We start from the raw sequence: 23,405 nt of genomic DNA on the forward strand, positions 1-23,405 counted from the left end.
AGCAACTACTCCATAAGTTAATGAAGTCGCTGCCACCGCCACTGGATGTATTTTCCTCGTTCCGAGTCTGTGTGCACGTCTGTGTCTCTCGGTGTGTCTCAAGTCTGCGGGTGGCGTGTGGTGGTGGCGGCTTTGGTGCATTAGGGAATGCACTCGGTCCCTTTAAGAGTCAGTTTCACTCCCCCCCCATTCACTTCGCCCCCCCCCCCCCCTCCTCGCGCTGGGAGGGAGAGGGGAGGGAGTGCGGGGGAACCTCGGTAGGGATTGGTGCAGCCGCCAAGGCTAGAGGGGGGCTCCTCTCCTCCTTCCTAGACTCCCCTCCCCCGCCCCCCTCCGCCAGTGCGGTGGAAAAGGGCAGTTCCGTCTAGCGCTGACGTCAGGCCGTCTGCCTGCCTCAGTCCCGTATCTCCATATGAAACCCAATCTCCTTGGACTTGAAGGAGGAGGCGGAGGAGGCGGAGTGGCTGGGGAAGCCGCCGCCGGGAGTCCGTCGCTCGGTCCGGCCAGCGCAGAAACAGAGTAGTAGCGAGGCGCTCTCCGCCGGCGCTGGGGCAAGGGAAACTTACCGAGAGGCTGGAGAGAAGGGGAGCCGGGGGGGAGGGAAGAAAGAGCAGCGAGGTCCTCCCCCCTGTTTGACTGGGTTTTTTTTCCCCACTGTCTTTTGGGTTTTGTTTTATAACTTAATTTTTCCAGAATTGTTTTTTATTTTTTTAAGAGAGAAAAGCGCATTGCCTTCTCTTCCCTCCCCGGGCTGGAACAGCGGCAGCCGCAGGATCCTCCTTTATGTGGTGCCTCCCGGAGCCCCCCTCGCTCTTCTCCAAGTCCCCCGTTCTCCTCTCCCTCCTTTTTAAATGTATAACTTAATGGGTCTCAACAGCACCGCGGCCGCCGGGCAGCCCAATGTGTCCTGCACATGCAACTGCAAAAGGTCTTTGTTCCAGAGCATGGAGATCAGTGAGTATCCTATCTCCCTTGGCTTCTCGCTCGGGTTCCCCTCGGTCCTGGCCCCCCAGCAGCCTCCCCGGCCCCTTTGCTGGGGACCCCTTGTCTCGGAGCCTTTCTTCTGCTGCGCTCTCTCCGGTGTTCTCTCTTTTCCTCGTCTCTCCAATTTCCTCTCTCCTCTGTTTCTTTGCTCTCCTTTCTCCCCTCATCTCACTTTTCTCCTTGGCTCACTCACTTCTCACCTTTGCTCTCTCATCCTAACCTATCCTCTTCTCCCCTCCCGTTTCTTTTCCTCACCTCTCCTCTTCTCCCCCGAGCTCCCACACGACAGTCCTCTTTCCTCTCGCTTCAGATTCCCCTTTCCCGCTGGAGGTGCGGGATCTGTCTGCCTGCCTATCGGTCTGTCCGACTCGTACGTCTGTGTCTGGGATGTTTTCTGAGCCTGAAAGTGCTTTCCGTTCCGGCTTCCTCGCCTGGCAGCTCCGGGTAGGGGCTCAGGAGGCTGGGACTTTTGGGGAGGCGGAGGAACAGGGGCCCCGGGGCAGGTGGTGAAGGGCTACCTGCGGTCGAGTTGCTCTCCCCGGTGCTTCCTGTTTCCAGATCCACTTCGGAACTGGGGGCCCTGGACAGGGCTCATCCGCTGCCCCTTGAAGTCGCTCCCCATTCCTCCCAGTTCTTTCAGCCCCGGGGGCAGCGTCTACCGGGTCGGATCCAGCCGCTTCTCTCCCCCCAGCGCTCCCTAGATTGTCACTTGCAGCCGGGCCCGGGACTTGGGACTGCTAGGGGCTGGGGTGCCCAGGCTGTGAAGGCTCTGGCCCCCGGGGGCCGCCGTGGGGAGGTAGGGAGGCTCGGCGGGAAGGCGCGCGCCGCCGCCGCCGCAGGTCTCCAGCTGGCGCGATTCCCGGCTTTGTCCCCACGGTCCCTGGGCGAACTCAGCGGGGTGTGAGGAGAGGAGGGAGTGGGGCGGCGATGGCCAGGCCCTGGAGCCAGTTAAAGCCCCAGCCCCTAACGTGAGCAGTCGCCACGACCCCCTTCCCTAGCCCAAGAGCTCCCCGCTACAGGTATCGGACCCTGAGCCTAGGAGACTTTATGGATCAGCCTGGACGAGGGTTTGTTTCACTGGGGAAAGTGCCCCCTCTTTCCCAGCCCCCTGGGACTGTCTGGTTCGCTGCAGCTCCCCCCTGTCATCGCCCTCCGCCCCCTTACCCTGCCGCCTGGGCGAGGGGGTGCCTTCTTCTGCAGCTGTGAGTGCCCTGGGGAGCGCTGTGTGTGTCGGGGAGATGGGGGGAATCAATGAAGTTTCCATTTTACTTCCCTAAGGGGCAATAATGATGGAGCAATTAAACGGCCTCCTTATCAACTTAGCTGGTAAAAATGTCCTTCCAGACAGACGTTTGAGAGACTGTGTGAGTGTGAGTGTGTGTGTGTGTGTGTGTGTGTGTGTGAGAGAGAGAGAGAGAGAGAGAGAATGTGTGTGTGTGTGTGTGTGTGTGTGTGTGTGTGTGTGTGTGCCCTGCCGGTGCGCTTCTATAAATAGCCCAGGTCTGGGCAGATTGGCAATGTCTAGCCAGGACAATGGCTACATGAGCACAAGTTTAGGGCACCTTTTGTTGATGCTGGTAGTGCCCTTTGGGGGAGGGACAGCAGCCAAAGCTATTATGGCTGCTTCATCTTGCAATTGAAATGTCAGAAAAGGACTAAAGACAATTGGAAAAATCCATCATCCAGGGACTGAGACCCTTTCCCCTTTCATAGGAGCCCCTAGACATCCCAGCTGGTACTCTCTTTCCCCTTCTCAGGTACTTGTATTTTTATGGGTCTCCAAGTATTTGGGGTCTTTTATTTGTGCAAAATTCCTTCCTGAAACACTGAAAAACATATATCTATGTTTTCAGAGATATGTGCACACACATTTTTTCCCCTCATTTCCTGAATATTAGTCAGGGATGATTGCTTCACATAAACATTTTCATATTTGATTCTCACAACAATCGTAACTATCATTCTTATAACACTTTAAGGTCATAGATTTAGAGCTGGGAGGGACCTTAGTGATCATGTAATCTAACACCTTCATTTTACAGGTGAGGAAACTGAGGCATAGAGCATTTAAAAGGACTTGCTAAAGGTCACACAAGATAGTAAAGCTAAGATTTGAACCCAGATTTTCTGACGACACTTGTACCTCTTTTTGCCTCAGAACAACATTGTGAAGTAGATAGGGTTAGTGTTACTCCATTTTAAAAGGAGGTTGGGAGAGATTGTGACTCCCTGAGCCACACATTCCCAACAGACCTCCTGACTTCAGGTCCAATCCTTTCTTGCAATCACTCAGTCAGAATATCTTTCCAGTTCCCTCATTTGCCTATCATTGTACACTAATAGCAGGTGAAATTTTTGTTCTGGATGATGTGTTTTGGGTAAAGTTGGGGGAAAGAAGGTGGAAGTTTTATTTAGACTACGTGTCCCCACTTACTCAGGTCAGGGACCTGCTTTGGTATACAGATCCAAGCGGTTCTTGCCGGGTCATGGGAGTACCACATTCATTAGCCAGGGCAACATGGTGTTGCTACATATGAGACAGAATGCTTGGCCAAGATTGCAACCTCACTGTACAGTACTATGCAAAAGGTAAAAATAACAAGGGGCCCTGCCTTCCCAGACAGAAGAGAAAGTGGAGCTGCTGTCAAGAGATGTTGGTTTGCTTTGGTTACGAGAGTCCAGACATCCCACTCCATTCTCTCCAAATAATTAAAGTCCTTACTAAGGGCTCTGGGCAGAGTCCTTCCCTCCCTTGGCCTTTAGTATTTTTTCAATGTCAGGGCAGTTGAAGTGGCAAAATAGCCCACTTAGTTCTCCAAAGGGCCTTTGTAAACTCCTGAGACATAATTAAATGCCTGTGAATATTATTAAAATATGTTCACATGTGTTTGGAAACAAAATCTCACCAATTTTAAAGGGCTAGCTGCATTTGATTTCATTTTGCTGTAAAGCACTGTGCTGGAGGGCCACCAGGTTGCTGTTAGCATTAAATGATATGATTCTGTGCTGCAGAGCTGTATCATCTTCCTTTCCCTCTAATTCCTTTCAGGGTCTCACATCTTACTTTTTTTTTTTAATTCATCATTTTTATTTCTGTCCCTTCCTCTCAACTAATCAGCCATAATGATGTTTTGGCTGACACGGAGACAGTCTTGTTAATTTAGTTGTCTGCCCTAACTGTCTGCTCTTCCAAATAGACTTCACTTCTCACTTCTGATGAAGTGAGGCTCTGGGGAGGCTGACCTACAAGGTTAGCATGGCTCACACTTTTGCCTGCCTTTTAGGTGTTCTAATTAGTTTCTACATTCAATATATTTTTTAAATGCAGCCCTTAATTATTTGAGGAGAGAAAGCTGGAAAGGAGAGGACACATCTCGAAAATGTTTATCTGTTACAAATATGAATCAGATTTCCCTAAAAGGTTGTGTTGGCATGAGTGAAGTCCCACTGCCCTCTCTTCAGATCTGTCTTAATGCTAGGAGGAAGAAAATTTGGAGAGTCCTAACCAAAATCTATTTTATAGAAAAACTCATCTCGGATGTGTTTTCAAATAATAGTTTACAGCTGGATTTAAGAACAGGGCACTTGAAAATGGGTCAGGCTTGTAATTTTCATTTTTAGTTAACATTTACAAGTTGACAGAGGTACTGGACAAGCCATTTTATTTAGACTGTGTGGCTAGGTTCTGGTGCTTCCCCTGTCTGTGTTTAAATTTCCTCATCCATAAAATAAAGGAGTTGGGTCTGATGAACTCTTCAAATCAATCAACAATAATTTATTAAGCATCAACCAAATTTCCAGCGTGGTGCTTAAACCCTAGGTATACAAATGAAGAATAGTCCCTGTCCTCAAGGAACTTAAATTCTGTCCCTTAATAGCTTGTCTTTTAAAATCTCCTGCAGACTTGTCATTCTGTGCTTTCAGGTTCCTTCTCTCCTAGTGCTTTTATAGTTTACGTTGGAGGCTGCCCTCTTGGAATTAACACCATTAGCAGGAACTGACTCATTACACAGTAGGGTCAGACCTTACTCCTACTTTGGGGGTGAGCTCCTGGCTGCATGCTGTCCTAGGCTACTATTGGCATGCTTCCATTAGGATCATAGAATTACAGAATGTTAGAACTGGAAAGGACCTTAGAGATAATCGAATGCGGAAACTGAGTCCCAGAGAAATAAAATCACTTCCCCCAAAACAGAGAACCAAATCCACAAGCCCAATTCCCTAAGATTCATTCTGTAGTTCTTTGTACTGTGTTACCCTTCTATGACTTTAGAAAAATCGGGTTGACTCTTTATGGGGAATGCTAAAAAGCATATCACCCTAGATTTGAATATGTCCTTTGCAATCTGTGTAGATTTAGTCTGGCTACCATTCAGACAAAAACTAGACTGGAGTGGTCAGTTCATGTAACTCCAGGTGGCTTGGGTAAGCCATCAGACTTCTTTAACGTTTACTCACCAATAGGGGATGGTTTGAGAGTCAGAAAATGAAGAATTTCATTTAAATAGTTTGCTACCCTGAAAACAGATTGCAGTGGAACACATCTCTTTTTTAGGAAATGGGGGGTGGTCACCGGGATTGAGAGCTGCCAAGTACTAACAGACTTCAGATCAAAGGACAAATGTTTAAACTGCCTACTTTTGAGGAAAGAACTGTTATCCTGGCAAGTTTTTGTTTTGTTTTCTTTTGGATTTTGGGGGGGTGGGGGCAGGGGCTCTCTGATTGACTTCTCACTGCCTTTTAGAAAAAGAACCCATTGGCTTTCTATTAAAGTTTCTGATCAGACAGATGCCAAGAAAAATCTCGGGGCTGTAGATCCCAGGGACTATTTTGACTCATATATTCAGTTGTTATTCTACAAGTATTTCTGGAGCACCTACTATGTGAATTGGTCACCTAGTTAGTGTAGAACTCCTGTAAGCTGAGCTCTTACTTGAGTGTGGACTGGCTTTACAGCAGGGCAGCTGGGAGGCAGCTGGAGTGGAGTAGAGGAATCTCTAAATTTGTAATCAGAAGATGGGGAATATGAATCTGGGCTCTGTTACCTACTCAGCTATGTGACCTTATGCAGGTCACTTTACTTTGCATTTGAATTGCTATATAAATATCAGGTATATAAATCGGGTTCTTCAAAAAAAAAAAAATCCTCTGCTGGCCAGAATCCTGCCGTTTTGAATTCTCTTTCCAAAGCAGCACACAATGACTTTATTGTCAGTGATTCAACTGGATCATAGTTCCATAGAATTCTAGATTTGGAACTGGAAGGGACCTTAGAGGTCATCCCGTCCAAAACCAGAACCTTACAAGTGCAGAAATTGAGTCCTAGAAAGAGGTTGAATGACTTGTCCAAGGCTATATAGTTAATTAGTTAACAGAACCAGGATTCAAACTCATAACTTCTGACTACAAATTCAGTGACAAAGCTGGGATTTGAACCCAGTCCCCTGTCACCAATACCGATATTTCTACTGTACCCTACTTTTAACACTCTACTCCAAGGGTTGGCAAACTATGGCCTGTGGACCAAGTCCTTGTAGACAATTGTAATTTATTGAGCCCCACAAATGAAACATTTGTCTTCTTCTATTTTGCCATTAAAAATGTCTGGTTAGACTGTTTTTATGAAACCTTCGGATTAAGCCACATCCTCCTACCCCAGTGGATGCATTGCCAAGTATTTTTGGGGGGGGGGGTTCCTCTTGATTGGATAGGGGAGAGAGAGACCTATTAAATGATTTGTGTTTATATCTTTAAAAAAAAAAAGCTGGTAATTCAGGATTTGAAATTTTATTTGTTCAGTAATGGTGTTCATTAAAAGAGTACGTAGTATAATATCGTATTCACTACTGCAGGGCTGACCACAAGGGCTTTCTGCTGCTTCAAATTCACACACAAAAATCGACCCAGGCTTTGAAGGGTTTGCCATCTGCCTCGGTTGAGGAAACTCTGGCATTGATGGGAAAGGATCTGTGATTTTAAGTATTAAAGTCAAAAGAAAATAATGCCAGTGAATCTCTCCCCCAACACACATGCTGATGTATTCTAGTGGGGAGGTGGGGTTGGCCCAGATATTTTGAGGTCATCTTGATTTCAAATGGCTTTTCAGTTCTGGGGAAATAAGGCAACTGGTTTCTGTGAAGGAATTAGGCTTAAGGATACAAAAGCAAATGCTGAATTATTCCAGGCTCAAGTTTGGCTTTCCTCAATGACTCAAGAGATGAATCTTCCTGTAGCCATACCAGTCTCTCCAGCCCCCATTTTCCCCCACCCCCACTGTCCTGGTTAAGCCAGTTAAAGGGTTCAGGGTAACAGGTCAGGGGTGAGCTCAATGTTTGCTGAGTCTCTAAATAACTAATTATTCCTCTCAACAAACACAGTCATGCTACACCCTTCTCACTTTGGTGGCCGGCTTCCCAGTTCTCTGGAAATGGTTAAAACCTCTTTTTGATGAAGGGAAGAGAAGAAAAAAACCCCACAACAAATGGCTCCTGGGTGAGTTGTGTAAATTTATGCAATAGCCTTTCCAAAGGAAAAAGAGTCTTGCTAAGTTGTTCCTGGAGTAAGGCTTCTCTTGTGCCAAAGCTGCTTTTGTAGGGGGTAGGGGAGGAGGGGAAGGGGGAACTGCTCTCCTCTCCAAGGCTCTGATTGTGGAAACCACTAGAACCCAGATTCAGGGACAAGTCACCAAAGGAATACACAGTATTGGGTCTTTTTTTTCAGAACAGCACCTGAAACATTTAGAATGATCTATTATCCTGAATTCTTTAACTGATGGAAAACAAGATATCCTGTGTCCTTTTTGCAGCTGACGGAGGCTTTGGTTGTTGTTTTGTGTTGTTTTTGTAAAGGTTACTGATTTTTAAGCCCCAGAGAGCTAGCCCCTACTTGGGTGGTTTTTGACTAGAGAGGTTTTTCATTTCTGCCCATTTGCAGGTATAGCAGTATTTAATCTTTAAAAAAAAAAAAAAGAGGCTTACAGATGGCTCTGAGTCTAGGGTCATGCCAAAGAAAGAGAAGACATTCTTACAAATGGATTTCTCAATTCTAGGCCCTTGCTAGCTTTTGGCTTTCCCTGTGCTACACTCATGGGATGAATGAGCCTGAATTGACAAGCCATTTTTAGAGTTGTTGTCAAGTCAGTTGCTGTGCTCACAGGTATGAATGATGATGACACCTTCCACTGTCATCCATTAGGGTTGTTGGGGGCTTCCCCAGTAGTTGAGATGGGCAACAGTGACCAATCTATTCTCTCACCTATTCTCCCTTGGGACAAGCACATATGTGAGTCTAGTGCCCTACACATATCAGGTACTCAGTCACTGCAGCTGTTGGTGATGAGTGATTAGAAGTACAATCTTTGGCCAGAGAAGGAGGCATAGCTATCTTTTTCCTATGGGGGGGAGGGGGAGTTTGATCTTGGCTTTCTTAGCACCATGCTGTAACTATTCAGTTAACTGGCACAAATCAAAGTATCCACACTTGAGAATTTGCTTGGCAAATGTTTGACTAAGTCCTTCAAGAGGATGTCAATGTTGTTGTTTCTAGGATTTGTCACTTAATTTGACTGTAACATTGTTGGAAACAAAGGTAGAATCACACAGGGCTTAAGGATAGCCCCTGATCTTTGGTTCATTCCAAAGTGTCAGGGCCTCTCCTCCCATAGGGTCCCTCCCATAGATGACTGGAGATAATGATAGAAAAATGAGCAGGCATCCCATCTGACAGTCATCTATGGCTTAAAAAAAAGGAACACTTTCAAACCTCAAAGCTCAGGATTATAGGGAGCTGATAGTATAGTGACTGGTACTTTCTTTGACAGACACGTGGCATAGGAGAAAGACCTAAATTTAAATACTACCTCTGGTACTTTTACTAGATGCATGACTTTGTGCCAGGTCACTTAACCCTGGTTTTATATCAGTTTCCTGATCAGTAAAAGGTAGCTAATAATGTATTATTAGTAGCATCTCAAGTCTTGTAAGATTCCAGTGTAACAATGGACAAAGTGGTTTGTAAATCTTAATTTTCTATGTAGATGTTAACTATTCTTAGTAAGCTGCCCCCCTATATACATTGCTACTGTGTACTTACTGTATTATTTCTGAATCTTGAGGCATGGGCTAAAACATTCCCTTGACGTGTCAATGCCTGAAATGATTTTCAGTGCAAACCACTTGACGGCTTACAGCTAACTTTTCCCTTCAGTGAGGAGTTAAGGTGACATTAATAAGCAGATTTTTTGACACCTCATTTCTTGTCAGCCTGTAGCACAGAGGTGTTTGTTACCAACCAGAATATGTCATTTTGGAAAAGTTACCATGGGTTATTGTAAAGCCGCTGGAATTAGCTTGCCAACATGGGGTGATGCCTTGAAAGTTAACCCCCCCTGTACATTTAAATGAAAGGTTTTGAGGTGTCTCTAGACTCAGGTGGCTGTGTATACCCAGCTTTCCAGTCTCTCTGAAGGTATCCCTGGATGCTTCCTCATTTTCTGATCTTTTATCTTTTCTTTGCAAGAATCCTTAGAAAGTAATTTAAGTTCTACCCTAAAAGCCACTTGCCAGTTAGATCAAAGACTGCAGATTTAAAGCCTTCAGGGAACAAATAACAGAGATGATCTAGCCCAGGGGTGGCCCAAGGCTTCATTTTTATAGATGGGGAAACTGAGGCCCAGAAAGAGGTAGTATGTGGTGAAGCCATGACTAGGCCTAAGGCCTCTGACTCCAAATCCAGCATTTGGCTCATTCCAGTGCATGGTTTGGGAGGGAAGAGGAGAAAAAGTTCAACACTCAGTTACTTGTCCTAGACATTAAAAAAAAAATCATTTGAAGGATTTTCCACCCGTTGGCACTTGCCTGTTTATGTGTATGGGTCTTGTTTCCACAGCCAGGTTAAAATTTTCTTTGAGAAACTAGGGATTGATTTTGTAGGATTGATAGTAAATTCCTTGGGGAATTTGGGGACTTCTATACAGAAGGTGCTCACTGGATGCTTGACTGTTGACAGTCATATTTGAATTCGCCTTTCATCTTGTTTGTAGATTTAGGGCTACAAAGCATTTTAGAGATCCACTAGTTCAGAGGTGGGGAACTTGCCGCCTCAAGGCCCTGAAAGGGCCCCAAGTTCCTAAAGGAAGTTGTCCTGTGAAGTTTGAATTCAAAGGGCTGAACTTGAGAATCTAGAAGCCAGAGGTTCCCCACCTCTTCAGACTAGTCCAAACTCCCTCCTTTTAAAGATTAGGAAACTTGAACCCAGAGAAGTGAAATGACTTTGGCCAAGGTCACCCAGGTAACAAATAGGAGAAGCGCTATTGGAACTCAGGTCCTCTGACTCCTTCTCTTATACTCCTTCCACTGAGCCACATTGATTGTTCTGGTTCAGCCTGGATCTGAATCTGTAGGTTCCTATATTTCTGACTGTGTTGAGAGAGATGTAAAAATAAAACTAATAAAATTTTTCCTAAATTGAAGCCCATTAGACCCTGGTGCTTTGAGTGAGGTATGGGGGTGATGGAGATAATGGGGGACAGTGTCTGTGTAGGGGACTGGAATTTACATGGTCCTGGTCCCAGTTAAAATTTCCTTATGGAATTAAGCACATCTCCTTTCCCCAGGGGGTGTTATACTTTGCCAAAATAGGTAGGTTTAGGTATTTGGGAAAAGGTAGCATTTATTTATGGCAATCTGGGTAACAGAAATCAATAGAAAGTGGTCTTTCAGCAGGAAAACTGTTTCTTTTGACACTACTAGAGGCTTCAGGTCTCTACATGTGCAACCACCCACCAAACCATTACAGCTAATTTCTTGGCACTGGACTTGCAAACGATATTTATGGTGACAAGAAAACCTACCTCCCTGCAGGAAGCAACAGGATGTAGATTATATGACTCTAGGCTTTGACTTCACCGAATGAAAATTCTCCCGTGTGTGTACAGTGGTTCCTTTTAGAAATGACTTGGATACATTCCTATTAATCTTATCTCTTCTCTATCTAGGGTGTAACACATAGACTTGAAAAGGACACTTCAGCCTGTAGTACCCTGAGGCTTTCAAGGAGTTAACGTGTGACACACATATTTGAATGAATTTTAGCTTGTTTTCACAGTTACCAGACTAAAACCGACACATTTGAAGGGCCTGCGGACTTAAGAATATATCAGTCTGTTCCTCTTTTCAAAGAATTGCAGCTTTTTGTTGTTTTCAGGAGGGGGCAGGGAATGGTAAAGGCTGGGGGTGGAATGGGGGAGAAATAAATTGCCTTAGAATCCCACAAAGCGTCGAGTATTGGGTAATTCAAAGAGGAAGACTTTCTTTCCAGACATACTTCAGCAGCAACCATTTAATCATTCTTATATATCAGTGAGCTTGGGGAGCTACTTTTTACTAAGAAAAAAGGCTTTAATTATTGGTAACAAGCATAATTCCCAGACAACTTTGTGATCCGATTTTTTTTTTTTTGCATTTTCTCTGTAGCAGATTTTCGTGGTATTTTTTGTTCTTTTTTTAAAAATCCCCTCAAGCCAGCATTGTACCAATTCTCTTCTCCTTAAAGAACCTTTAGCCTTATCTAGATGAAACTCAGAAAAGTCTTTCCTTTGACCTACTACACTGGATCTACTTTGGATAAATTGTCAGGCGCCACAAAATCCAGAATGGCCACCTTGGACATAGTAATCAGAAGGTTGAACATTTTGTCCAAACAGGTTCCATTTCTACCAGCTTCAATTTCCTTTAGGTCTTTGACTAATTGTATTATGCAGTGTCTCTGCCTCACATCCTTCCTGGTTTCTCCTGCAGCCCCTTCTGGCTGGGATTGAAATTAGTCTCTCTACTTTATTGGCATATTCCTACAGTAGCAAAAGGTGATCTTAATGACAATCTCCTAAGATTGGGGGTGAAAATTTTTCTTCCCTCCCTTAATAATTTCCATAGCTTTTGTAAAAATGCCACTTGCCAGCATCTGAAGAGTTCTCTCAGACAATCATTTTTAGATCCCGTTTTTACCCATGACGTTTTTTTCCATGCCCTGACTATATCAGGGAAAAGATAAAAGGTTATCTTATAAACTAAATAATATAAGATCCATTCAAACCAGTTTTTTTGTTCCCTGATAGGGGTAACCAAGCCCCTGCAGAATTTTGCTTCATCTCTGAAGAGTAGAAGGAAAAAGATAACATATGTATATAAATGAAATGTATTTTTCATTAAAAAAAAAAAGCACCATGACCCTACAAGAGTTTTTTTTGGTTGTTGTTGCTAAAGTTAATCATCAAGGACATTCTTAGAAAGTTTTTATGTCTTTTGATTGATGAGATTTCTTTGCCCCTTGGCACAGAATTTTCAAGTAGATGTGTGTACAAGGAAAGAATAAATCTTTTACCAGCATAATCTCAACCCTTCCAAATGGATCTTCAAAACTTAAAGCCAATATAACCAGTGTCTGTGCAAAGCCACAAAACCACTACGAAAAGTGACAACTTCAGGCAAAGGGCTGGGTGTAGCCAGGGCCCTCCCTGCGTGTGCACACACTGCCTACTCTGACTGAAGCTTTCCAAAAGTTCAAACTAGTTCATGGAGGGACCTTTCTCACTCCTTGCTTGGAAGCTCCTTTGAGAAAAGACTGTCTATATCAATAAGTCGTGACGTGGCAGTTCAGACAGGTGTGCCTGCTTAGGAGTCAGGCTAAACCCATGAACCTTTTCCCGCCTTGGGATGCAACAGACTTCTTGAATTGGCTCTTCAAGGGGGAGTCTTTGCAGGGAAGGACAATTATGGTAGTGTTTTGTTTGGACTTTTTTTTCTTTATAGCTTATTTTGTCAAAGCAATCTGCCCTTTAGGCAGAAGGATTTTCAGCCCAAATGATCTAGAAGACTGCCTGCCCATGTTGATTAAATTCCCAGGTGTGTTGCATAATCCTCCCTCCCCATCACCTGGCCTGTGGAAACACAGCCCAAATCTTCGAGGTGAACCCTGGCTTTACACCCCACCTCCACTCCCAAGTGCTTTTAATGCAATAAGGGTTCAGCTGACAGACAACTGAAGTACAGGATCACGTACAACAGAAACTTTTCCTGACTTCAACTTTTTGAGGGCCATATGCCCTCCAAGGGCCCCACTTGAGCCAGGTGGCATGCATTCAAAATGGATTTACCTAGGCTGGAAGGGGGAACAAACCAGACTTACAGGCCAAATTTGGAGGCTACGTTTTTCTTTGGATTCTGTGCAGTCAGAGTTCATACCACTTTTGAGTTTGCATAAATTTTTATAGAATATAAAGCATTTGATCTCAAATATATCCACTAGAAGGAAGTTAAAAGGCTGTGTGAAACTTTTTGTTTGATATGCATCATAATCCCCTGAACAGAAGGAAGTCTTTCTTTGTTACTGTTCTGCCACAGAGCTGGTTATTTCTTTCTTGGTTTCAAGTTGTTGGTTTGGGAGTGTGGGGGGGTGGGCAGGAAATGTGTTGGGTGATTCAAAAAGAATTTGTTGCTGCTTAGACATTGGCTAAGACTGGGGGAATATTTATTCTCCGTTTTCAGAGAACACAGAAGTACACACCTCATTAACAATGTCTATCCTGTGTATTCGAGGCCTTGGAAAATAAAGCCTCAAAAACTGTATTTTCCAAAGATGGAGAAAATGAAATGATCCATCACTGGGAGGAATCTTGTACCTCTTTTTTTTGCTCTCATTTTCTTCTTGCCGGCTGATCTGTTGTAGCAGGTTCGTTACTCTATCGCCTAAAACAATTTAGTCAGTAATAATTCTGTAAACCGATGAATCAACTTTGCGCAAACACCCTGAGTAATTTCTTTGTTCTTTGCTTTTTTCACTTTGTAATTGGTGTCTGTAGAAGCCCGGAAGGTTTGGTCTTGTGGAAAGCATGATTCATTTATTGGTGTCTGTGCTGCCTAGTTATCATTCAGGAGTTCCAGAGTGCCTCGGCAAGCCAAGGGTGATTCATACATGGCTAAGCATATGAGCAAATGGGGTCACGGCCATCTGCAGAAACTTTTCTAATCTATTTATGGTATGGGAGAAAGAAGTGGGTGTATTAAGGATGATGGAATAGGTGTCAATTACATTGGTGCATAGAACCGATTAAGTAACCCTAACCATCACTTAAAAACCGCTTTCTGTCCACTGCTGGCGATTGTTCCAGTAGATCACAGCTAAATGCGCTCATATCTGTTTAGTGTATCAGCCCTGTGTGTTTGTGGATGGCGGTTTCATCAGCGGACAGACTGGGGAACTTGTTGTCCCCACAAGACCCAGAGGTGAGCATGAAGTTGCCTTTGCCAGTCAGACCTGCAGACTGATGAAAGCAAGAGCTTCAATTTGTTGGTATTGTTGTTTTGCTTTCTTAACATATCAAATATATCTCTGGAGAATACTTGAGGAAAACAATTGCAATAAGGTTTGCAAGACTTTCAGGCCCAGGCATTTGTCTCCAAGAAAGACTCCTCATTTTCCACCCATTTCACTAACAATGGCAGTTATTAGCTATTTGCATAATACTGCAAAGCAGTATAAACTCACATACTGGTGCTGATTTAATTTAGTTATAATAGGCAGATTCTGCTCTGGATGGAATGCCTGCTGACTTCCTTGGCTTTGGAGGGAGAAAAGTTGATTTCCTCTTTACCCGGAGATGGTGATGGATTCAAACCTTGGATGATAGATGATGAGGGATGGATGAACAAGATGATGAAGACTGATGATAATGATAGCTCACATTTCTCTGACACTTTAAAGTTTACAGAGCACTTTCCTAAAAACTATTCTGTAGAGTGGAAATTGCAAGCGTCCTTATGCTCATTGATCAGAAATGGACATTGAGAAGAAGTGGGATGATTTGTTCAGGATCACATACGCTAAGCGCATAAAGCGCTGGATCTGGAGTCAGGGAGGCTCATCTTCCTGAATTCAACTCTGGCCTCAGACTCTTATTAGCTGTATGGCCCTGGGCAAGTAAGTTACTTAGCCCTGTTTGCCTCAGTTTCCTCATCTGTAAAATGAGCTGGAAAAGGAAATGGCAAACTACTCTAGTATCATTGCCAAGAGAACCCCAAATGGTGTCTTGCAGAGTTGGACGTGACTGACAAAAAACTGAACAGCAGTAATATAAATACTTATAAAAGCAGAGTTTTTTTAACCCAAGTCTGCTCCAAGTCAGTTCTTTATGCTACCTACAAAATGCAATCAACTTTCAGATGACCACTTTAACATAGCACTTGGTACTGTTCTGGGTACATCGTAGGTACTTAATAAACACTTATTGACTTACTGATGGAGGTCATTTCTCTTTCATTACAGTGTAAGTTCTTCAAGGGTAGGGACTGTTTAATTTCTGATTGTATACCAGTGCCTGTCATAGAGTGGGGCATATAGTAAGTGCATAGTAATTGTTTTTTGAAATAGATTGAACCAAATTAGGAATACCATATATTGAATGATATTTTTGCTACACAGAGTTGCCTTACCTGTAGTTTCTCTTAATCTAATATTAAAATCCATTCCATTCTCTTAAGTACAGGGTGGGTGGGTGGTAGTGGAGAAGCTTATTGGGGATGGGTAATTTGAAGGATTCAGTGGTTTCTTACTCATTTCCCTATGTCATACAATAAAATTTCATAGAGAATAAGTAGCAGAGTCAAGGTTTGAATCCAGTCCTCCAATTCCAGATCTAATATTCTGTCCTCAATACTATATGACCCTTTGGTGCTTTGGGAGTTCAGTGTTTTACTGGTGAAACTGAAAGAGACAGACAGCTACCATCCATGCAGGTTCATTTTGTTAGTTTCCACAGAAAGGGTACACATGGCTGCAGCCTGTCATCCCATTATTTCTCCCCCCTACCCTTAGTGTAGACAGTGTGGATGGATCAGTATTAGGCCAACACACTATTAGAGTGCCTTCCCTGGAGGAGGCCAACTAGATTACCCCTTCAGGCACAAAGGACAACAGTTCCTTGCCTAAAATATGCCCCCATGAATGTTAGAAATTAAGAATATAGACTATAGACCTGGACGGGACTTCGCTCTGGTTCAGGGATTCTTAACCTGGGGTCTGTGAACTTACAAAACAATTAGTTTGATGTCTATATTTCAGTATAATTGATCTCCTTTCTAATCATATGTATTTTATTTTATTCATTTCAAAACATTATTCTGAAAAGAGATCCGTAGGCTTCACCATCCTGCCAAAAGGGGTCCGTGACACGAAATAAGGTTCTTTAGACTCCCTGATCTGGTTCACTTCCTTTGTTTTACAGATGGGGAAACCGAAGTCTAGAGAGATGAAGTGATTTGCCCAAGATCATACCACTAAAAAGTAGCAGGGGACATGGGATGTGAACCTGTGTTTTCTGTCTCCAGATTCCAGTGGTCTTTCCATTGCCCTACACTGTGGGGAGGACCCCTGTTGACAGGCTGGCAGGTTGTTGCCCCTGGCCTTCTCTCTGCTAAATCATCATCAATCCTACTTTATGTCAGATTTAGCAGAACCAAACTAGGTTCGGTTTAGAACCTGACAAGCTCTAATTCAATCTAGGAATTTTTAGTGTGAAAAGCATTACCTAGAACATTTGATAAAGCAAGACCCTCTGAAATAATCACATAGTAGTGCTGGCTTTCTTCCAGAGATTTCGAAAGCTCCTTGATAGAGTCCATCCTTTTTCTTATAGCATAGCAACTCTTTATTTTGCCTAGTTCTTTTATTCTATAATTTTCAGCCTTTTACAATGGAAAGGGAACTCCATCTGGAATGAGAGGACCTGAATTAAAATCTCCCTTCCTCTTATTACCCACCTGTGGGACCTTGGGCAAGTCATTTACCCTTCTAGGTCTCAGTTTACTCATCTGTAAAATGGGAAAATTGGAAAATTGGACTAGACCATCTGTAAGGTTCCTTCCCTGCCTTCCTTCCCTAAAATGACTTTCAGGACCAGGCCAGAAAGCCTGCTATCTCCTTTCCCCTCAAAATACCTGCAGGAACTCTTGGATGGTGCTTAACGTTTTTGCCATGATGGCCTCACCCCCTTAGCTTAAAAGAGTAAATATCCCCGGAAGGACTGACTCTTTGAGCTGTTATCAGTCCATAGTTCAAATGAGTTTGAAATTCTTTTCTGAAAGCAGGATCTGGTAGGGGGAGAGGACATTAGGGTACTGGATTTGGCAGAGAAACAGGAGAGAGTTGGAGGAAGCTGAATGTCAAAGCAAAGTCAAAGTCTGTCTCTCCCACTTTGGCCTTGGGCTGGCCCTGGGGCCCTTTCCATCCCCTTACTTTTTTGCCAAGTTTGGATGCCCCAACTCTAGACCCCAGAGTCCAAGCAACAGAATTCAGTCATTTGGTTAACTTTCTGGTTTCTGCTAATTCATCAGATGCTTTTGGCCTTTATAGAGGCAGTGTGGCCTAATGAAAAGAGTCCTGGAGTCAGAGTTGGAAGACCCAGTTTCACATTGTAGTTTTGTCACTCACTTGCCTTGTGACCTTAAACAAGTCACCTCGGAGCCACCTCAGTTTCCTCATCTGATGAGGAAGAGATGACAGTGCTTGTCATACCTGCCTCCTAGTGTCCCTAGAATTAGATGAGCTCATCGTTTAAGCCTCAAAGCACTTTGTAAACGTAATTAATTCAGCTTAAATCTAAAAGAAATTTCTGAACAAGGACCACCATCTTTCAATAGGCTGAGGGAAAAAAAACCCACCTTCTGCAGTAGTTACAACCCTTCTAGAAGGATTTCAGATGCAGTGATGGCCAAGTCACAGGGAAGGAGGGATTTTAGAATATCGTGGTATTCAAATATCAGTTATTATGAAAGAGAAAACTAGGTGGGCTGTCAAGCTCTGTGCATGAAGTAATCTTATTAAGAGGGCCAAGGGAGCAGAACTGTAAAGTGTTAGAGCAAGGTTCAGCTAGATAATCTATAAGGAAAACTGAACATAAAGTTAATGTTAGAACTGAGAGGAACCTTAAGAACATAAACATTGAATGTCAGAGCTGGGAAGGACCTCAGAAATCCTCTAGGCTTTTCTTTTCATTATCCATCTGTGAGAACATGAAGCCCAGAGAGTAGAAATGAATTGATTAAGGTTGCTCAGCTAATTAATGTTGCCAGAAATAAAAACCCAAGACTTTTGATTTCTTCATTCATGGTTCTTTCTCTATGAAAGATTTTTGGCTGTCTTCTAACAGACAGCTTAGGTGGAGCAGTTGGATGTGGAATTAGAGAGATTTGTGTTTGAATTCTATCCCAAGATATTGACTAGCTATGTGACCCTGGGCAAGTCCCTTACCCTCTCATTGCCTCAGTTTCCTCATTTGTAAAATGTGGATAACAGTAGAACCCAGGGATAATAGCACTCACCTGTAGGGGTTGTTGTGAGTATTAAATGAGATGATAATTGTAAAGGACAATTGTAAAGCACATAGTAGGTGCTTAAGAAATACTTATTCCCTCCCCCTTTCCCCCCCTTTCAGAGGGAATTTTGAGCCACAAGTCAAGAAATAAACCAGACAAGTTGATATAGCACTTGCATTCCTCCCTGGGCTCTACATCTGCCAGTTTTGCAGGTCAAAGGTCGACACTAAGGTCAGTCTTTGCTGCTTATTGACGCAATTAGTCTGCTAAGTCACACAATGCAGATTTCCTCCGTATCATAGGTGAAAGCTGTTTGGGGACAAACTGAAAGGGATCACTGCCTCTGTTCTTGACCTCACTTTGCGGGTATCAACAGGAGCTATGTTTTCAGTGTACCACCGCCACAGATTAATTAGGGTCAGTCAGTAAGTATTTGTTAAATGCCTACTATGTGCCAGTCATTGGGCTAAGGCAAAAGTTCCTTCCTGCCCTGGAGGAGCTCCCAGTCTAGTAGCCTCTGTCAGAGAAACACTATTGGCTGGGCTCTTCCACATACAGAAAGCATTTGTCCACTTGTAAAAGATTCTCTCTCCCATCTCCCTCTTCCTCCTCACTAGTGAGGAAACAATCTGAGAAAGATGGCGTGATTTATTTTGGGTCATGGAGCTACTCCATAGCAGAGCAAGGATTTGAACCTGGGTCTTCTAACTCCATGTCCAGCCCTGTGCTACCTTTGGTGTGGTCCAGGAGGCAGCTGTAAACCAACTTTAGGACACAGCCTCACATTACTACCCAGCCCCTTGGGTATTCTCTGTGCTAGAGACATCCAGCAACTCATAGCACAGCCCAAAGCATGAGACTTCTGCCAGGAACTGACAAGACACAGGGGAGCAGAGATACAGAGACACAGAGAAAGCCACCCAGGTAACCAGACTCCCCGGAGCTTCATGGCTATGTGGCTGACTTGCTCTCCCTCCCGTGAGGACTTGTAGCTCTCACAGTATGAGAGCCAGCTTGGGGAAGACCAATCCAGAAGCCTGTACTCTTCCAGCTTTTATCACCTACCTACAGGCAGCTTTAGAGAGGGTGCCCTTGCTGGGCGTAGGGACATTGTCAGAGGCTCTTGGCTTCTCTGCTAGCATAGCCGATGCACCTAGAAAAGAAATAATGATAAAATAAAAGGAATACTTAATTTCTCACACCCTGATTCTTAATTATTAAGTCATTAGGCATTTATTAAGCACCTACTATATGCCAGGCATTGCTGTGTTGCTAAGTCAGTGCTTAGCCATGTGCAAGTCTCTTGAAATGAATATACTTTCTGCCCAGTGACAGTATAAACTACAATAAAAACACTACCCTCTTGTGAGGCAGGCATATTCCTTTCACGTAGATTGGCCATCAACTTGTCCATTTCCCTTTTTATTTCATCTTGTAGCATGCAGGAAACTTTTTCTTCGAAGTTGTGTGTTTACTGAAATAACTTTGGTTTTTTAGACTATTTCAAGCCTGCACTGGGGGATCCGTGTCACAGACAAACATTCTCAATTGACTGTGTTCATTAAAAGTGTACCAGCATATTGATGCTGGTCTGCCAAGTCCAATGGGACAAAGCCTTTTTCAGATTGATGAGGGGCAAAGCTTCCTGGGTTTAGGAAGGTCAAACTGCTCTCTTCCCTCTGTTTGAGGCTCCCTCCCCTTTTGAGTTCAAGTTTTATGGAACGAATCCTCTTATTAAGGGGATTTGTTCTATGAAGTTTGGATTTGGTCAAAGGGCTGCACTTGAGGGCCTACAGGTTCACATGTGGCATGGAGGCCTCAGGTTCCCTACCCCTGGTATAGTTGATACCCCCTCTGCTGACCCAAAAGGCCAGACTTGCTCATAGACTAGAGGTGATACTTAGTCTAAATCCCTTAACTTTTCCTGAAGTCAAACACAGTTCCAAGGCTATGTCCTGCCTTCATGTGGGGGCTCAGAAGTGGCTATGAATCAGGGAAGCCACTGAACCTACTACAGTGCCAACACATGCCCATACTTACTTCCCCTTCTGGCTCTGAAGTCACACATTCCAGATCAGCCAGATCTCAACCTTCTGAGATATTTCAGAGCTCACCTAGGATTCTACTCGTGCTCCACCCTGTTGGGGTTCACTGTACATTTCACCCTGGTCCACATTCTTTCTTTCATAGGCGATGAAGATGTGGGTGATCCTAGACAGGTATGAATAATGTCTCAAGGAGTTAGTCATTCAGGCACAGTGAGCTCAATGGTGCACATTCCTTGTGATCAGGATCCCACGTGAAAATATTCACTTAATCTTAAAATATTCAAAACCCATTAGAGATCTGCAGCTAAGAGACTGTAGCTTTTGATACCTGGTAGACTATAGTTGTCCCATGTGTTGTCACACATGCACACTTACATATACATACTCTGTCACTTTGAGAGGCACATTGGTCCAAGCACAAAAGAAAAAAAATGCATAAATGACCTTGGTTCTAATATTGTCTCTGTTTCTAGGAGCTTTTGCTTCAGCTTCCTTCCTTCTTCCTTCCTTCCTTCCTTCCTTCCTTCCTTCCTTCCTTCCTTCCTTCCTTCCTTCCTTCCTTCCTTCCACAAACATTTGCTAGTTCTTTGTGCAGACCTCTGAATACTGGTCTAGGAGAGATACAGAATTGAGATGAAAAGCATCTTTACCCTCATATAACTCATGGTCTCATGTAAGGATAATATATAAGCATAGATAATTATAATTTGATTCAGTAGACATGTATTAAGCATCTATAGTGTGTAGTGAAAAATGTTTAACAACTAGCTCAAAAAAATGTACACAAGACACACTTTTAAGTTTAATCTGTATTATTAACATCTTCTCCATTATGTTTAGAGTCCCAAGGGTAGCTGCAACTTCAAGGCCACATGTGGCCCTCTGGGTCCTCAAGTGCAGCCCTTTGACTGAGTCCAGACTTCACCAAAAGATTCAGTCAGAGGGCCACATTTGAGGACCTAGAAGGCTGTCTGTGGCCTTGAGGCCGCAGGTTCCTCACCCCTGGTGTGGACTATCCACTATATAACCAATCAAGCCCTTATTTGTAGGTATTAATTTCTGACGTGCAAATGCTCACACTAGAAATTTAACAGCCAGCTCTCATGAGCTGGTTAGAACTGGCTCCAGCATGTCCCCCTTGCGTACTGGGCAGTGGAGACATGACATGAAATGATCCCCTGTCCTCAAGGAACTCACATTCTACTGAATATAACACCTACTATTACATGGTAAGTGCATCAAATGGTTGTGAAACCAAAGTTCTTTACCTAGAAAATGGGGAGGTTGGGTCAGATCAGAGGTTCTTTACCTTTTTTTCTGTTATGGAATCCTTTGGCCCTCTGGGAAAGTCTATGGACCCCCTCCTCAGAATACTGTTAGCAAATGCATAAAATAAAATGCATAAAATTACAAAAGAAGCCAATTATATTAAAATACAGGTATCAAATTTTGTTTAAATTCACAGGTCCCCCAGTTTCAGAATCCCTTGTGGCCTTAATAAATTGTCATTCTTGGATTCCTGTGTAACATGTTCATATCTATTTGGGAACATGGGCACGTTATCACTAAATCCTGATAAATTATTCTTGTGGTCACCACCTCCCATTTAATCTTTGATTTCTTTTAACTTGTTTATTTCTTTTTCTACCCGGATCCTAAATAGGCAGGGATGCAGTATCTTTTCTCTGCGTGTGTGCTTTAATAAATAATTACAGATCCCATTCCTCATGCCGAGTTCAAGAAAGTATTTAGCAGTTTGTGCCTCTAAGATCGCCCAGGCTTTTTAGGTCAGGGTGAACACTGTGCTAATGAGGTCGAGGTCTTGAGCTGGTGCCTCATCTGGGACACAGAAAAGAGAAAAAGGAAGCCTTTTTCCACAGATTCATACCCTGGGCTAATTGTCTAACATTCCCATTCTGCTTTTCACAGCTGGGACTAGCTGAGAGTATGGATGGTTTGGTGCGTTCTATCCCTACTCCCTGAAGAAAGCACAGGTCTTACTGTTGGGAGACCAGTAGCATCTTTACCTAAACTGAACCACCTTTTTTAAACTTCAAGATTTAAATGTTCAACTCCTACTTCAAACAGTTGGTTTGATAATAGTAATTACTCAGATTTCTATAAGCACTCTAAGGTTTACCAAATGATTTCTTCCCAAGAGCCCTGTTGAGTCAAATCAACAAGCATTTATTAAGCACCACTGTGTCCTAGGTACTGTGCTAAGCACTAGGAATTCTGTGAGGTAGGTATTGCAAGTATTATTATCCCTATTTTACTTTTGAAGAAACTGAGGCTTGTGAGGGTTAATTAAGATTTGTCCAAAGTCACATCACTAGTAAATGTCAGAGTGGAAATAAAGTCCCTGATTCTGAGTCCAGTGTTCTGTATTAAATGTGACTCTGAACAAATCACTTGGACATTTCTGAGTCTTCATATCACACATCTCCTTTCTTCCCCCATCCTTCTCCCCAATATTCTTGAAGAGAAAGTACTTCATAGCCTGCAATCACCATAGAGATGGGTACTCTTTTCCTCTGGTTGAGATGGATCTTTATGAAGCAGTAGCAACTTTCTAGCTCTATGAAGAAAAGAACAGTTAGGAAGCACAACCAACAAAAGTGTCTGTGCCTGGGGATCCCCAGATTTGGGGTGTCTGCCATTCTCCAGGCTTCCTCTGTGCCCCCTCATCCTAGTCAGGGTCTCACACTGGCCACTGCTCCCCGTTATTTGGTGATTGCTGGGAAAAGCAGAAAAGGAGGAGCCATTGGGGATACATTCCGCATGGCCAATTGGGCATGCTGGCTGGCGGGGCTTTGGGTAGAGCCACGTTTATTTCTGCTATTTTTAAACCAGTTCTGGTTGGAGATGGGGGAAAAAGAAGAAAAAGCTTTTTTTTTTCCTCTGAAGACTCTATCATTATGTCTGGGAATGAAAACTCTTTAAAGATGTTAAATTTCTGGCAAGTGGAGGAGAAAACGATGAGAAGAATGTGGGACAATGGGAAGAA

At 43.5% G+C, this 23,405-nt stretch overlaps 1 protein-coding gene across 2 annotated transcripts in view; it reads left to right on the plus strand.

The window, feature by feature from the left end:
- The first annotated feature begins 267 nt into the window (after positions 1-267).
- PMEPA1 (prostate transmembrane protein, androgen induced 1) overlaps positions 268-23,405 on the plus strand; it is an 89,053-nt gene continuing 65,915 nt past the window's right edge. The window contains exon 1 of one of the 2 annotated variants that reach the window (XM_072633450.1): positions 268-954. In XM_072633450.1, the coding sequence (XP_072489551.1) occupies positions 852-954 (103 nt within the window). In that variant the 5' untranslated portion in view covers positions 268-851. The remainder of the gene's footprint in view (positions 955-23,405) is intronic. The other variant, XM_072633449.1, reaches the window with a different exon arrangement.

The sequence above is a fragment of the Notamacropus eugenii genome, chromosome 1, assembly GCF_028372415.1.
Source record: "Notamacropus eugenii isolate mMacEug1 chromosome 1, mMacEug1.pri_v2, whole genome shotgun sequence".
NCBI lineage: Eukaryota > Metazoa > Chordata > Mammalia > Diprotodontia > Macropodidae > Notamacropus > Notamacropus eugenii.